We start from the raw sequence: 17,760 nt of genomic DNA, 5'->3' as shown, positions 1-17,760 counted from the left end.
CTTGTAAATCTAAAAGTAACGAAAAAGTAATCTGATTACATAACTCGCGTTACTTATAATGCGTTACCCCAAAACTGAATATAACATCTGGCATCTGTACAAAAAAGAGCCGTCATTATCTATTATTCTGAATTTTGTCACTGAATTAACTTACATGAACTGCTACAATGAATGTTGAACATATGACATTGGTATGTCGGATCGTCCAGTTTCTCTTGCTCTGTCAGTCAGTAGATACATATTCTGAAGCAAAGCAGAACATTTCATTATGTTTAGTCCATACTTCAGGTGATCGCTGAAATGTGATTTTACTAGCTGAACTTGTTCCACGTGTGAACTTGCCTTTAGATCAATAGATTTGCTACTAATGTGTGATTCGCGAACAAATGATTCTTTTGAACAGTGATTCAGTCCAACCGATTGTTTGTATTGTGAATTTGTTTAGCAGTCACTCTGAACAACACTGCCATTCTTTCAGATTGTTTACAATACTGTAACACAACTTATTTGACGCAATCTATCATTTTAAACGAAATAAAATGGCGCGCGTGGAATACTTTTGACTAAAAAGTATGAATCGTTTTCAAAGAAATTAAACTGTTCGAACGAACCGATTCGCTCAAATGATTCCCAATGCTAATAGATTGATGACTGAAAGACAGAAACTGTAATAGCCTATATTTCGTCTAACCACATATAATATTTCTATATTGGTTTCCTTTAAAACAATTGTTATGGCTATTAGACTGTTGGGAAAATACAAGTTCTTTCTCTTCCTCGTTTCAATTCCCAAAAAACTCGCTGAACCTGATCTCACCGGACAGGTGCGTTTTTAAAACGAAGGAGGACGGTACACTGGAGGAGGACGACGGGGTTATGATTACATCTCCATTAAAAGTTCTCCACGAGTTCTTGCAAGTTTCATGACCCACTATGGCAGTAAACCTGAGTAAAAACGGACCCGCGCTTACAGACGCATACAATGAAGTGGTGAACGGGAAAACAGACACAAATTGGTAAGACATCTAACGTTAGCCTACGTCTTACAAATTGCAAATCATACTATCGAAAATGGATGAATGATTGACAATTAGTCAGTTGCATATTCTATTTATTATCTTATGGTACTGAATATGCTTCATAACATTTAATTTAAAACGTCTTTTAACTTAATATACATAACATGCAAATTAGGCTACTTTTAGGATTAAGACTTGCGATGTATTACATAACTCGTGTGCTCGAAATAGAATAACTGGTTACTTGATGGGTATTTTTGTGCATTATAGATATGATTGTTAGTTCTTAGTGGTTATCTTCAGTCATTCTGTTAAAGGAGAAGGACCCTGCATACAAATTAACCATATTTGTTGATTATAGGGTGTTGTTCACCTACGAAGGAAACAGTAATGACATTCGGGTTGCAGGAAAGGGAGGTGAGTGATTACTGTAAGAATGCCAACAGAGTGATGTCATTCTTTTTTTTCATATTTTATGAGTCAGCAGTCAACAATTAGTACTGTTGCTTGTTTGTTTTTCTCTGAATGTGCAATAGATGGTGGGCTTGAAGAAATGGTGGAGGAACTGAACAGTGGTAAAATCATGTACGCTTTCTGTAAAGTGCTGAACCCCAGTTCTGGAGTCTCCAAGTTTGTGCTTATCAACTGGGTATGAACAGAACACAAATATCCAAAATTGAATGTATTAATGAAAACTGCTTTATTATGTTAACCTCTCAACTTCCATTATAGAAATAATCTTTGTACTGTTTATTGGTTTCAGACTGGCGAGGGAGTAAAGGATGTTAGAAAGGGTGTTTGTGCCAATCATGTTCACTCAATGGCCAATTTTCTGAGGGTGAGTGCAAAATGGAGCCTATAAAAATTCTCAGTTTAATTTTTTGTTATATTAGTGTTCTTGTGTAATGCCATTAGTATGGAAGCTTCATTCTACCATTGAATAAAAAAATTAGAGCTGTCAAATCGATTATTCGTGATTAATATACATATATAAATATTTATATAATTTCATAGTGGAAACAAGTGTCCAATTGCGAGTTATAAAGTCAGAATTGCGAGTTATAAAGTCAGAATTGTGAGTTATAAAGTCAGAATTGTGAGTTATAAAGTCAGAATTGCGAAGTACAAAGTCAGAATTGCGAGTTATAAAGTCAGAATTGTGAGTTATAAAGTCAGAATTGCGAAGTACAAAGTCAGAATTGCAAGTTATAAAGTCAGAATTGCGGAGTATAAAGTCAGAATTGCATGACAAAGTTGAGTTATAAAGTCAGAATTGCGAAGTACAAAGTCAGAATTGCGAGTAATAAAGTCAGAACAAAGTTATAAAGTCAGAATTGCGAGTTATAAAGTCAGAATTGCGTGATAAAGTCAGAATTGCGTGATATAAAGTCAGAATTGTGAGTTATAAAGTCAGAATTGCGAAGTATAAAGTCAAAATTGCATGACAAAGTCGAGTTATAAAGTCAGAATTGCGTGATGTAAAGTCAGAATTGCAAGTTATAAAGTCAGAATTGTGAGTTATAAAGTCAGAATTGCGAAGTATAAATTCAGAATTGCGAGTTATAAAGTCAGAATTGCGTGATATAAAGTCAGAATTGCAAGTTATAAAGTCAGAATTGTGAGTTATAAAGTCAGAATTTGCGAAGTATAAAGTCAGAATTGTGTGATATAAAGTCAGAATTGTGAGTTATAAAGTCAGAATTTGCGAAGTATAAAGTCAAAATTGCGTGATATAAAGTTAGAATTGCGTGATATAAAATCAGAAGTGTGTGACAAAGTCAGAATTGTTAGTTATAAAGTCAGAATTGCGAGTTATAAAGTCAGAATTGCGTGATAAAGTCAGAATTGCGTGATATAAAGTCAGAATTGTGAGTTATAAAGTCAGAATTGCGAAGTATAAAGTCAAAATTGCATGACAAAGTCGAGTTATAAAGTCAGAATTGCGTGATGTAAAGTCAGAATTGCAAGTTAAGTCAGAATTGTGAGTTATAAAGTCAGAATTGCGAAGTATAAAGTCAGAATTGCGAGTTATAAAGTCAGAATTGCGTGATATAAAGTCAGAATTGCAAGTTATAAAGTCAGAATTGTGAGTTATAAAGTCAGAATTTGCGAAGTACAAAGTCAGAATTGCGAGTTATAAAGTCAGAATTGCGTGATATAAAGTCAGAATTGCAAGTTATAAAGTCAGAATTGTGAGTTATAAAGTCAGAATTGCGAAGTACAAAGTCAGAATTGCGAGTAATAAAGTCAGAACAAAGTTATAAAGTCAGAATTTGCGAAGTATAAAGTCAAAATTGCGTGATATAAAGTTAGAATTGCGTGATATAAAATCAGAAGTGTGTGACAAAGTCAGAATTGTTAGTTATAAAGTCAGAATTGCGAGTTATAAAGTCAGAATTGCGTGATAAAGTCAGAATTGCGTGATATAAAGTCAGAATTGTGAGTTATAAAGTCAGAATTGCGAAGTATAAAGTCAAAATTGCATGACAAAGTCGAGTTATAAAGTCAGAATTGCGTGATGTAAAGTCAGAATTGCAAGTTAAGTCAGAATTGTGAGTTATAAAGTCAGAATTGCGAAGTATAAAGTCAGAATTGCGAGTTATAAAGTCAGAATTGCGTGATATAAAGTCAGAATTGCAAGTTATAAAGTCAGAATTGTGAGTTATAAAGTCAGAATTTGCGAAGTACAAAGTCAGAATTGCGAGTTATAAAGTCAGAATTGCGTGATATAAAGTCAGAATTGCAAGTTATAAAGTCAGAATTGTGAGTTATAAAGTCAGAATTGCGAAGTACAAAGTCAGAATTGCGAGTAATAAAGTCAGAACAAAGTTATAAAGTCAGAATTGCGAGTTATAAAGTCAGAATTGCGTGATAAAGTCAGAATTGCGTGATATAAAGTCAGAATTGTGAGTTATAAAGTCAGAATTGCGAAGTATAAAGTCAAAATTGCATGACAAAGTCGAGTTATAAAGTCAGAATTGCGTGATGTAAAGTCAGAATTGCAAGTTATAAAGTCAGAATTGTGAGTTATAAAGTCAGAATTGCGAAGTATAAATTCAGAATTGCGAGTTATAAAGTCAGAATTGCGTGATATAAAGTCAGAATTGCAAGTTATAAAGTCAGAATTGTGAGTTATAAAGTCAGAATTTGCGAAGTATAAAGTCAGAATTGTGTGATATAAAGTCAGAATTGTGAGTTATAAAGTCAGAATTTGCGAAGTATAAAGTCAAAATTGCGTGATATAAAGTTAGAATTGCGTGATATAAAATCAGAAGTGTGTGACAAAGTCAGAATTGTTAGTTATAAAGTCAGAATTGCGAGTTATAAAGTCAGAATTGCGTGATAAAGTCAGAATTGCGTGATATAAAGTCAGAATTGTGAGTTATAAAGTCAGAATTGCGAAGTATAAAGTCAAAATTGCATGACAAAGTCGAGTTATAAAGTCAGAATTGCGTGATGTAAAGTCAGAATTGCAAGTTATAAAGTCAGAATTGTGAGTTATAAAGTCAGAATTGCGAAGTATAAAGTCAGAATTGCGAGTTATAAAGTCAGAATTGCGTGATATAAAGTCAGAATTGCAAGTTATAAAGTCAGAATTGTGAGTTATAAAGTCAGAATTTGCGAAGTATAAAGTCAGAATTGTGTGATATAAAGTCAGAATTGTGAGTTATAAAGTCAGAATTTGCGAAGTATAAAGTCAAAATTGCGTGATATAAAGTTAGAATTGCGTGATATAAAATCAGAAGTGTGTGACAAAGTCAGAATTGTTAGTTATAAAGTCAGAATTGCGAAGTATAAAGTCAAAATTGCGTGATATAAAATCAGAAGTGTGTGACAAAGTCAGAATTGTGAGTTATAAAGTCAGAATTGCGGAGTATAAAGTCAGAATTGCATGACAAAGTTGAGTTATAAAGTCAGAATTGCGTGATGTAAAGTCAGAATTGCGAAGTACAAAGTCAGAATTGCGAGTTATAAAGTCAGAATTGCAAGTTATAAAGTCAGAATTGCGAGTTATAAAGTCAGAATTGCGAAGTACAAAGTCAGAATTGCGAGTTATAAAGTCAGAATTGCGAGTTATAAAGTCAGAATTGCGAGTTATAAAGTCAGAATTTCGAGTAATAAAGTCAGAATTGCAAGTTATAAAGTCAGAATTGTGAGTTATAAAGTCAGAATTGCGAAGTATAAAGTCAGAATTGCGAGTTATAAAGTCAGAATTGCAAGTTATAAAGTCAGAATTGTGAGTTATAAAGTCAGAATTTGCAAAGTATAAAGTCAGAATTGCGTGATATAAAGTTAGAATTGCGTGATATAAAATCAGAAGTGTGTGACAAAGTTAGAATTGTGAGTTATATAGTCAAAATTGCGAAGTATAAAGTCAGAATTGCGAGTTATAAAGTCAGAATTGCAAGTTATAAAGTCAGAATTGTGTGATATAAAGTCAGAATTGTGAGTTATAAAGTCAGAATTTGCGAAGTATAAAGTCAAAATTGCGTGATATAAAGTTAGAATTGCGTGATATAAAATCAGAAGTGTGTGACAAAGTCAGAATTGTTAGTTATAAAGTCAGAATTGCGAAGTATAAAGTCAAAATTGCGTGATATAAAATCAGAAGTGTGTGACAAAGTCAGAATTGTGAGTTATAAAGTCAGAATTGCGGAGTATAAAGTCAGAATTGCATGACAAAGTTGAGTTATAAAGTCAGAATTGCGAAGTACAAAGTCAGAATTGCGAGTTATAAAGTCAGAATTGTGAGTTATAAAGTCAGAATTGCGAGTTATAAAGTCAGAATTGCGTGATATAAAGTCAGAATTGCGAGTTATAAAGTCAGAATTGCGAGTAATAAAGTCAGAATTGCAAGTTATAAAGTCAGAATTGTGAGTTATAAAGTCAGAATTGCGAAGTATACAGTCAGAATTGCGAGTTATAAAGTCAGAATTGTGAGTTATAAAGTCAGAATTTGCAAAGTATAAAGTCAGAATTGCGTGATATAAAGTTAGAATTGCGTGATATAAAATCAGAAGTGTGTGACAAAGTTAGAATTGTGAGTTATAAAGTCAGAATTGTAAGTTATAAAGTCAGAATTGCATGACAAAGTTGAGTTATAAAGTCAGAATTGCGAGATATAAAGTCAGAATTGCGTGATATAGTCAGAATTGCGTGATATAAACTCAGAATTGCGAGTTATAAAGTCAGAATTGCGAGATATAAAGTTGAGATAAAATATCACAATTAACATTTTCATTTTTTAATTTAGTGGCGGAAACAATCTTCCATAGAGAATAATGCAATGTAATTCTTCATGTTGAATTTTGAATGTGTATTTTATAAAAGGGTGCCCATGTGACCATCAACGCTCGATCAGATGATGATGTTGAACCTGCTGCCATCATGGAGAAGGTTTTCAAGGGCTCGGGCGTCAACTACAACATCCACAAAGAATCAAACCAGAACAATAATTGTGAACCTACAGGACGTGTGGTGAGTGAAGCCATATTTAAATCATATTTAAAGGGACTTACGTTTGCCTTTTTAATTACTCCAATGCCTTTGTTCTCACAGGGTTCTGTCTATAAAAAGGTCAGTGCTTTAGATGAAATCCAAGGTACAAACAGAGAAAACTTCTGGGCTCAGGCTGAGGTGAGGAAACAGTCACAGTAAAACGCAAAGCTTTTATCTTCTCATCTGCTCTTGACACGTTCTCTCCCATCTCCTTTATCAGCAAGATGAAAAGAACCGCCGACAGGAGGAGCGCAGGAAGGCAAATGAGGAGAGGCAGCGTCTGGAGAAAGAACAGAGAGAGCAAGAGGCTAGAGAGGCAGACGAACGAGAACGAAGGCGGAGGGAGAGAGAGAAAGAGATAGACCAGCAGAGGCAAGTGATTTTGTGTCGGTCCCATTCATATGATCAAATAGAATCTACACTGCTGTTCTAAAGTTTGGGGTCAGAAAGGTTTTTAAACTTTTATTCAGCAAGAACGCATTAATTGGATCAAAAGTGACAGTCAAGTCATTCATAATGTGTTTCTATTTCAAATAAATGCTGTTCCTTTTAACGTATTATTCATTAAAGAATGTTTTCAACATTGATAATAAGAAATGTTTCTTGAGCAGCAAATCAGCATATTATTATAATGATTTCTGAAGAATCATGTGACACTGAAGACTGGAGTAATGATGCTGAAAATTCAGCTTTGCCATCACAGGAATAAATTACATTTTAAAATAGAAATCAGTCATTTAAACTTGTAATAATATTTCACAATATTACTGTTTTTATTGTATATTTTATCAGCCTTTGATGAGACTTTCAAAAGCATTAAAAAATCTTACCTGCCCCAAACTTTTGAACGGTGTAAAGCAGGGGGGTCCAATCCTATTCCTGGAAGGCCAATGTCCTGCAGAATTTAGCTCCAACACCAATTAAACACACCCGAACCAGCTAATCAGGGTCTTACTAGCAGAAATACCCTCTTTAACTATTCCTTACATTAGTCCACTGATATAGTTCACTTGAAGTAGTGAATGAAAATGAGTGAATGAATTCGGACACCGAGTGTGCCAGAAGGGCTGCCGCTTTTGCGTAGGTTGTGGTTGCAGTTTAATAATCATTTGAAACTTAGCAAGCTAGCAGCTCCAGTAGTAATGAAAAGATTTATCTTGAACTCTGTCATGGAAACTATCTATAAACTTGAATTAATATCCAATTAAAAAGGAATTTATACCTTTATGATATTATACTGTGTCCACATTGGACCAGTGGTTTGGAAAATGGATGGATGGATGGATGATTAAGCTGTGGGTGGGCGCCATCTTCTGGTCAAATGTGGGAATTCATTTGGCACGTGACTCACAGTGCATTATGGGTATTTTCTAGTTGTTGAGCATACATCGGTTGTACGCTCGTTATTGCGGTGCGTTGTGGGATTGAATGAATGCACTCAATAATGTCCACATTGGTTTCGGACAACTCTACAAATGGCTGTTCCCTCAAATAGCCCTATTTAAAGGTATAGGGGGTGATTTCAGACACAGCCATTGGCTCTACCATTGGAGAAAGTGTAACGGCTAACTTGGATCATGTGTGCCTTGATAACCAATCACATTACAGCCTTGAGGTAATTGAATTTCATTCCGAGTTCATTCAAACACATTCAAACACTGTTTGCAGATACCATAGAAATGAATGAGCTGTAAACTGAAACATACCTGTCGCGCAGTTGTCCGTGACCTATCTTATAAAACAGCTTTTTTTCAATGTAAACTCTAAAAATAAATCAATCAAACATGTCGATTCATTAAATGAAAAGCCGTTTTCCCGCAAAAGCATTTTATTCAGGGTAGTGAAGCCTTTCCTCCATTGATATGGTCTCATTTCCTGAATACCACAGTGTTAGCAGGCGTTACTTTTTTCTTCTTTTTTTTTTGCTAACCTTACAGGCTTGTCTTCAAATGGCTTTGTTACTAGGCAGACTAGAAACTTCCAGGAAGGTGTGTTGAGGCAAGTTAGAGCTAAACTCTGCTGGACAGTGACCCTCCAAGACTGAGTTTGGACACCCCTAGTGTAACTACTTCACCAAATATTTAAAAGTTACTTTGGATATATGTGTCTACTAAATAACTACCTACTTGGTGTCTCACAGGCTTTTTGAAAAGAAACAAGAGGTAGCAAATAAAGAACAGGATCAAAGAAAACTGGTAAAGTTATGACTTTCATTTTTTTCCCCCTGCAATAACATTTAAAATCATATTTTATATATAATGTTTGTCACTCTTGTTAAGGAGAAAGAGGAGAATGAACACCAGTCTCCTGTAAAAGCAGGAATATTGCGAGCTGAGTCTGTGCAGAAGGCCAATGTGAGTTCACCTTTGATGAGTCTAAATAAATACAGCACAACAGTGAGCGCCCACAATGACAGTGTCCTTGGATCTTGAAGACTGATTTCCCATTGATTTTCTCCATAGAGATTTCAAAAGCTCTTTAGTAAAGAGTTCAAAACCTCCTAGATGAATCACTGGTTCGAAGCAAAAAGTATATGAAAATCATCTGATCAAATGAACTACACTTCCTACAGACCATTATAAAAGAACAATATATTTTCTATTTATATATATATTAAAAATGTAATTTATTCCTGTGATGCAAAGCTGAATTTTCAGCCTCATTACTCCAGTCTTCAGTGTCACATGATCCTTCAGAAATTATTCTAATATGCTGATTTGGTGATCAAAAATTTCTTCTTATTATCAATGTTATTATCAACAGTTATTATCGACAGTTGTGCTGCTTAATATTTTGGTGCAAACTGTGATACACTGTTTTTCAGGATTCTTTAATGAATATAAAGTTATTTGAAATAGAAATATTTTGTAACAGTGTTAATATCTTTACTGTCACTTTTGATCAATTTAATGCATCGTTGCTGAATAAAAGTATTATTTTATATTTTTTGTTTTTAAGTAGAAAATGAATGAGATTTTACTTCTGGAATTGTAATATTTTCCTCTAGGCCACAGTGGACATAAAAATAGCATATTCTACCTTTTTTCAGGAGGCTGCGTCAATCATCTCTCAGCGTTCCATCAATCCCAGGGAGCTGTTCATGAAGAAGGAGAGAAGCTTGATCAACAGTGAAACACCTTCTTCAGCTTCTAAACCAGGTACAAAAAACTCTTATCACAAAGAACATCTGACAAAATCTCATATATAAAACATGCACAGTCTCAAGCCATTAATCTCAGTATTCAGATTACTCATGTCTTTTCCCCTCAGGTCAGTTGAGAAGCCCATTTTTATCCCAGCAAGGAGTCAGTGCTGAAAACCCTCCCAGACCCTTATCTCCAGTTCGCCCCGCAGCAGCCGTCTCAGTTTCACATGTACCAGCTCCCATCTCTCCTGTGCGTGAAACACCGGCTTTCCCTGTAAACAATGCAGGTGAATGAAAGCAACACAATCCCTCTTGTTTCTCTAGTTTAACATTATATGACAGTAAGCTATAAGTTGCCTTATTTCTGCCTTTCAGACCCCTTCTCTGATGATCCATTTGTATCTGAACAAGCTGAGGAATCTGAAGATGAATGGGATGGTATATGTTCTCTCTATAATGCTTATCAATGCCAGTCAGGGTCATATTTATTCCTGATATCTGAGTTACTGTGTATCCTGGTGCAGATTCAGATGAGGAAGGATCGAGTCCTGCTGCCGGGAACCAAGAAGATGAATACAGCATCTACGCGAACGTCCCCTCAGATGAAAGTCTCTATGTGAACGTTAACCAGGTTGGTACCTTGTCATATCATCCAAACCATGCAACCAAGCTTTTTGGTCATTTTTATGAATAATTTTCTGTGGTAATACTGATTTAACTGGAATTGTTATATTGTTGTAAATTATAATATTGTGTATTATTTATCCTATTATTTGAAGGATTTCCAAACCCCTACTACTGAAGACGAGGAGACTGGCGATAACCAGAACATTTGCGCAAGAGCACTATATGACTACCAAGCTTGTGAGTACTTTAATTCTGCTGTATTATCTAAAAAAAATCATGCAATAGATTTAAAAAGATTTCATGTAAATTTAGAAAATTTAACTTTTGAATATTCCATACTCTCTTTTATTCAATGAAGGTGTGATATTAAAGGTTTCGTTCACTTCAGAATTAAAATTTCCTGATAATTTACTGACCCCCATCTCATCCAAGATGTTTATGTCTTTCTTTCTTCAGTTGAAAAGAAATTAAGGTTTTTGAGGAAAGCATTCCAGGATTTTTCTCCATATAGTGGACTTCACTGGGGTTCAACAGGTTGAAGGTCAAAATTACAGTTTCAGTGCAGCTTCAAAGGGCTCTACACGATCCCAGACGAGGAATAAAGGTCTTATCTAGCAAAACAATTGGTTATTTTATAAAAAAAAAAAATCTATACTTTTTAACCAAAAATGCTCATCTTGCACTAGCTCTGTGATGTGCCACGCATAACGTAATCACGATGGAAAGGTAGGCGGAAGTACCGCGGTAGGGCGAAAAACTCCATCTCATTTTCTCCTCCAACTTCAAAATCATCTGACATCATTGTTTTACTGTTTTTTGTAAAGGCCGTTTGACTTAGTCTTTGCACGTTTGCTTTGTAGACACTGGATCGGTACTTCCACCTACATCACGCGTGATCTTTCCAACATGATTATGTAATGCCTGCCACATCGCAGAGCAGTCCAAGACGAGCATTTGTGGTTAAAAAGCATATAAATTTTATTTTTTTTTAGAAAATGACCGATTGTTTCGCTAGATAAGACCCTTATTCCTCATCTGGGATCATGTAGAGCTCTTTGAAGTGCACTGAAACTGTAATTTGGACCTTCAACCCATTGAACCCTATTGAAGTCCATTATATGGAGAAAAATCTTTTTTTCTTCTTCTTTTCAACTGAAGAAAGAAAGACAGAAACATCTTAGATGACAAGGGGGAGAGAAAATTATCAGGAAATTTTAATTCTGAAGTGAACTAATCCTTTAAAAACATATAAATTTATGCATTATATTTTCTTCTTTGTTTCACATCTAGCGGATGACACAGAGATCACCTTTGACCCGGATGATATTATCACAGGGATCGAGATGATAGATGAGGGCTGGTGGAGGGGTTACAGTCCTGATGGTCACTACGGAATGTTTCCTGCTAATTATGTGGAGCTTCTTTAAGTCTACAGTAACCAATCAGATGCAATTCTATGTGACTAAATGATTGTGGTTTGCTAGTGTGCTTTATTGATGTTATGGGGCATTTGGAAAATCTGAAATTTGTACTTTATCTAAATATTGTTCAATAAAAGTTTTATGTCTCTTTTATGTTCTTTTTATGTTTATTCAAATAAGCCAATCAAACAAAGCACAGAAAATAAACACCAGCATTGTAATAAATGAAAATATTCCCATGGTTAGGTGCAGCAAATCGTATTAATTACTATCCTCACAAACATTTACCATGTTTCCACTAAAATTACAGTTATTAAACGTTAAGTACTGTAATGGCACCATGGTACACCTACTTATCAGATAATAAGGTGCTGAATAATTACAATACCAATGGTATTTACAAGGTAGGCTGCTTTGAAAAATTAAAAAAGGCCATCTTTTTTGCATTATTTTGCATTAGCCACCAATGACTTAAATAACATTAAAGAATGATCTCAAGGACATCTCAAATTATTTTTATAAATTACAATAAGAATAACCTTAGCAACTATGTAATTTGACCAAAATTACAATTAAAAAGTAACATTTTTGTCTCTAAGGCTTTTCTATCCAATACTCATCGCTATCCACTTCACACCAAAGGGTATGGAATACATATGGTGATGACGTCTAACGCACGCGACGTGATAGTTACAAAAGCGCATCTTCGACGTCATCAGCCCGATTCTAGTAGTTTTGGGGAAGAGGAAGACATGGCCGCAAGGTTACTGCTGAGAACCGCCGTACGGGCCGCGACGACCTGCAGGCCGTCTCCAGTGGTCGCTCTGAGCAGAGGGATGGCGGCGGGAGGTCAGTCTTTTATCTCGGACTGTTTTTAATAACTGAAACACACAGCAGCATCATTTGAGAGCCGGTTTGAACGCGTGCCAAGGACGCGATGCCTTCCGCGGAGGTCGAGGCTCTTACCGCATCGGCAGTTTAAACAGGAAAACATTTGTTTAGTTATGATTTCATATAGGATGTTATAAGAAATTGTGTTGTTTTAGTGTTTTAATGTGTGATATTGAGATAAGCTTGTGTAGTTTTAAAGAAATAGTAGTTTTTTATTGACAACTAGCAGACATTCTTCAAACACATTAAATGGACTAACGTTAATGTGAATTGCTGGTCGGTAAGGGATTTTTTTTATTTTTTAAAAGTGTTTTAACCGAAATTTGACCCTTTTTTTACCCAGGTATTCCCACTGATGAAGAGCAGGCAACTGGACTCGAGAAGAAGATTATGCATGCTCTGAAAACAGGCTCCGTATGTATTCTTATGAACTGTCAAAACTGTCAAACTCAATGTTTTTGTCATTATTGTCCTCATGTTGATCCAAACCTACATGCTGTTAAATTTCCTCACAAAAAGTGAGTTTTGAAGAATATGTACATAGTTACTTCTATACAACAACTTTTAGGTTAATGTCTGTCATACTTCAAAAAAAGACGTTTTTGTAAGTTTGACTTTCAAATATGGTGCATTTTGATGGTCTCATGTTAGATTTAATGTCATTATGAAATTACATTATGCTTCTCATGTAAGAACTTGGAAGAAAGACGTTGTGACCAAATGTCATTGATATTGAAATCCATGGCTGGTACCATATTTGATATGAACATACATATATCTATCATCTCAAACTTAATAAAAATATAAAGTTTATCTTCCTAGTATGGTAAAGAGCAGCATTAAAGGGTTAGTACACCCAAAAATTAAAATTCTGTCATTTATTACTTACCTTCATGCCGTTCCACACCCGTATGACCTTCGATAAACTTTAGAACACAAATTAAGATATTTTAGTTGAAATCCGATGGCTCAGTGAGGCCTGCATAGGGAGCGATGACACTTCCTCTCTCAAGATCCATAAAGGTACTAAAAACATATTTGAATCAGTTCATGTGAGTACAGTGGTTTAATATTAATATTATAAAGCGACGAGAATATTTTTGGTGCGCCAAAAAAAACAAAATAACGACTTATTTAGTGATGGCTGATTTCAAAACACTGCTTCAGGAAGATTCTGAGCGTTATGAATCAGTGTATCGAATCAGCTGTTCGGAGCGCCAAAGTCACGTGATTTCAGCCGTTGGCGGTTTGACACACGATCTGAATCATGATTCGATACACTGATTCATTTGTGCTCCGAATCTTCCTGAAGCAGTGTTTTGAAATCGGCCATCACTAAATAAGTCGTTGTTTTGTTTTTTTTGGCGCACCAAAAATATTCTCGTCGCTTTATAATATTAATATTGAACCACTGTATTCACATGAACTGATTTAAATATGTTTTTAGTACCTTTATGGATCTTGACAGAGGAAGTGTCATCGCTCCCTATGGAAGCCTCACAGAGCCATCGGATTTAAACTAAAATATCTTAATTTGTGTTCCGAAGATCAACGAAGGTCTTACGGGTCTTACAGGAGGTAAGTAATAGATGACAGAATTTTCATTTTTGGGTGAACTAACCCTTTAAGGCTTCTTTTAGTGTGTGTTCCACAAAAAAATACCAACGTATATGTTTGAAACAACATGAGAGATGGTTACATGACAACATTTAAAAAAATTTTGGGTGAATTACTCATTTACATTACACTTGGCTAAAGCTTTAATCCAAAGCAATTTGCATTGCATTCAATATATACATTATTAGGTCATGCATTCCCTGGGAATCGAACCCACAACCTTGGTATTGCCAGCGACATGCTCTATTTGTTTGCATTTCAAACAGACTGATTTGTAACATGTTCTTCCATCTCCCAGGATCCTTACAGCATGCTGAAGCCCAAGGAGTATGCAGGGTCAAAGTCGGACCCCCATCTTGTACCTTCCATCACCAACAAAAGAATTGTTGGCTGTGTCTGTAAGTTAAAACTCATGATTCTAGACCAGGGAAGGGCAACTTGGGTTCTGATCAAACCTGCCTGTAGCTTTTAAGAGCTGTGTTCGAAATCACCCCCCATACCCTTATTCATTATTCTCTACATTAGTCCACTAAAATAGATCACTTTAAGGAGTGAGTGAATTCAGGCACTGAGTGTGACAGAAGGGCTGCCGCTTTTGCATAGTTTGTGCTTGCTGTTTAATAATCATTTGAAACTTAGCAAGCTAGCAGCTCCAGAAGTAATGAAAAGATTTATCTTGAACTCTGTCAAGGAAACTACCAAGTTTCAAAATCAAGTTAGACCAGTTAAAAAGGAATTCATACCTGTATGATAATACACTGTAGCCACATTGGACCAGCGGTTTGGAAAACGGATGGATGATTCAGCTGCAGGCGCCGCCATTTGGTCAGACACGGGAATTCATTCAGCGTGACCCTCGCAGTGCATCATAGGTATTTTCTAGCAGTTAAGTGTACATTGGTTGTACACTCGTTATTGCGGTGCATTGTGGGATTGAATCACTCATTCAAGAGACTCAGGCTGAATCCCAAATGGCACCCTAAACCCTCATGGTCTTCCTCTGAGTCTGCACTTTCGTGACGTAATGCCGCTTTGACTGCCGGGTAAAGTCCTCCGCGTAGCTCGCAAACCTGCGGGCTCAACTGAAGTGCGCATCGAGGGAGTGGCCTCAAAGGGAGCGCTCATGAGCACCCTTCTGAAACCTAAAATGATGAATGGGACACCCTATGGTTTTGTGGACTTAACAGACATGCACACCTGGCAGCCATTGTAAGTCCACAAGACCGAAAGTGCATAGAAGTGTGCCATTTGGGATTCAGCATCACTTGATAACGTCCACTATGGATTTGGACACCATTACAAATGGCTGTTCCCTCAAATAGTGCCCTAATTACAGTTATGGGTGTGATTATGGACACAGCCAATTAATCCTGAAGACATTGACTAGCTTGTTCAGGTGTTTGATTAGGGTTGACGCTAAACTCTGCAGGATAGTGGCCCTCCAGGACAGAAGCTGCCCATCTGTTCAAGACACTTCACATGATAGTTCTTTTTTTTTTTGAGGTTGTATTAAGCACATGCTTGTATGTCTGTCTAGGTGAGGAGGATAACACCGCTGTGGTGTGGTTCTGGCTCCACGAGGGTGAAACCCAGCGCTGTCCCTCATGCGGCTCTCATTACAAACTAGTGCCTCATGAGCTGCCTCACTGAGCTGCTGCCTCCAATGCAGCGTCGCATCCCAGAATTCCAGAGACGTGGTGACCTCATGTTTGTCTATTTGCAAAGAAGTACAGGGGATGTAACCTGTCCTCCTGATTTGGGACACAATATTTTAGCAAACAATTTCCGTAAATTATTGGAGTGTACATTTTGCGTTTGGTACAGTTACACCTAATAAAATACTTACTCTGACATTGTCTTTGCTTCTTGTATTTTAATTCAGGTTCATTAAATTCTCTGTGTACTACTGGCTAAAAGTGTGGGCACACTTGACTAGATTTTTTTTCTTGAGACCTTAAAAACCTTTAGATTGAAATGCTTAATATAAATTGTGCTTTTGTATGAATGTTTACAATTTTTTTTTTTTTTATTTGACTTGTGCTTAATCATTTTATATCATTAGTTTTCATTTTAGTCATTTTGTAGTTTCTATTAGTTTTAAGTTTATTTCTGCTTTGCTTGATTTCAGTTTTAGTAGTTTTAGTACTAAAAAAATCTTTCATCTAAAATGTATATTTTAAGTATTGAAAACTGTCTAAATAGTCTTAGATTTAGTTTTAGTATAAACTTTTAACTGGCAGTTTATATAAATTTCATTAATGTCTTTTTGACCTTGGAGGCTATTATTTAGGAGGTTGATGGTTCATGACACGTGTCTAGCTTTAATTTACGCTTTGCGTGTTAATTAAACTGCCCAAATCCTGTCTCATACTGTTTGCCATATAGTGGTCTGACTTCCCATTAGGAGGTTCAGCTGTTTGTTTCTGTATTTGTGATTTCATCCTGTGTCCACAAGGGGTCATTTGTATGTAAGAATGAGAATTGAAGAGCCTTTGGGAAGAATGCCAACACAGGTGCCGTAAAACAATATTATGCTGTTACTTTTTTAATTTCTCTATTCTTTTATTGCCTCAAATATCCAATATACAACTACATTATCTTATTAAATCTGCTTTATATGTGTGAAATTATTGTGAAAAGCCTTCATACAGTTTCCTATGCTGTATAGTCTCATATTGCTATTTCCATATAGTGTTTATAGTTTCTGGTTCTTAATCTACTACTGCAAGTGATAATGCACAATGTATTTTCTTAATAGTAAATATAACTATAATAGTATATAGTTATATTAATAGTAATATTCATGTATTGTTAAATTTTCAGGTAATTAAAATGCAGATTGCATATTATTGATATACATCTATAAGTCTAATATTCAATCTTTTAGAATGGCTGAGCAAATTGGCTTTTAAGGCTACTCTTCATATGAGGAAAAAAAAAAAAAAAAAGACACTTCAGTCTTGATTAGCAAATGGTTATTAGCATAATGGAATTCATCAACATGAATTTCCAAGCTGTCCTTTCAGGCTCTCACCTGTTTACTGCATCTACCTACAGTATGTTCGTTTAATAAGAATTGCAGGCACACGTACATTTGTTTATATCTTTGAAAGTCATTATAATCAATGCATCACAAGATTTTTTTTATTTTATTTTTTTTTCATGAATGTGGAAAATGCCCTTAGTGGATCATTTATGTTTTCTTTATGTGTGTGTGTGTGTGTTTGTTTCATTTTTTTATTTCCCTGACAAGAAAACCTAAAAGCGTCATGTTATGAGCAATTTGCACATAATTGCCAGCATTTGCTGAAGCAGACTGTGAAAGCGAGGAAAATGCAACACAGATATATTTGAGGGGGATCTTATTTCCTTCGCATCGCTCCAATGAGTTGTTAGACATTGTGGCGTTGTGAAAATATTCACTGCATATATTTTTTTTTGTTTGTTTTTCCAAGAGTGTCTTTCAGAAATGGCACTGGCAGTCATTTATATTTGCATTTTAAATGGGTTTAAAACCTTATTTTAGGAGGAAATGAAACAC

The 17,760-nt window shown here is 35.5% G+C and overlaps 2 protein-coding genes across 6 annotated transcripts; both read left to right on the top strand.

The window, feature by feature from the left end:
• The first annotated feature begins 768 nt into the window (after positions 1-768).
• On the top strand, positions 769-11,787 carry dbnla (drebrin-like a). 5 transcript variants are annotated; one of them, XM_067399073.1, is made up of 15 exons: positions 769-1,016; positions 1,381-1,436; positions 1,556-1,668; positions 1,783-1,857; positions 6,351-6,497; positions 6,579-6,656; positions 6,739-6,890; positions 8,659-8,713; positions 8,798-8,872; positions 9,568-9,676; positions 9,789-9,950; positions 10,039-10,101; positions 10,188-10,294; positions 10,443-10,527; positions 11,581-11,787. In XM_067399073.1, exons 1-15 carry the CDS (start codon positions 934-936, stop codon positions 11,715-11,717), a joined length of 1,497 nt encoding a protein of 498 aa, XP_067255174.1. In that variant the 5' UTR covers positions 769-933; the 3' UTR covers positions 11,718-11,787. The 5 variants fall into 5 exon arrangements, with proteins under 5 accessions (XP_067255174.1, XP_067255173.1, XP_067255171.1 ...); XM_067399072.1 differs by having other exon boundaries at positions 9,765-9,950; XM_067399070.1 differs by having other exon boundaries at positions 6,351-6,656; positions 8,801-8,872; positions 9,765-9,950.
• Positions 11,788-12,424: 637 nt separating this feature from the next.
• On the top strand, positions 12,425-16,070 carry cox5ba (cytochrome c oxidase subunit 5Ba). The gene is made up of 4 exons (XM_067399068.1): positions 12,425-12,560; positions 12,946-13,016; positions 14,518-14,617; positions 15,757-16,070. Exons 1-4 carry the CDS (start codon positions 12,464-12,466, stop codon positions 15,867-15,869), a joined length of 381 nt encoding a protein of 126 aa, XP_067255169.1. The 5' UTR covers positions 12,425-12,463; the 3' UTR covers positions 15,870-16,070.
• Positions 16,071-17,760: the final 1,690 nt, after the last annotated feature.

This window comes from Chanodichthys erythropterus, chromosome 10 (assembly GCF_024489055.1).
Source record: "Chanodichthys erythropterus isolate Z2021 chromosome 10, ASM2448905v1, whole genome shotgun sequence".
Lineage (NCBI taxonomy): Eukaryota > Metazoa > Chordata > Actinopteri > Cypriniformes > Xenocyprididae > Chanodichthys > Chanodichthys erythropterus.
The sequence above is the reverse complement of the archived record's forward strand: the minus strand, read 5'-3'. Positions and strand labels throughout refer to the sequence as shown.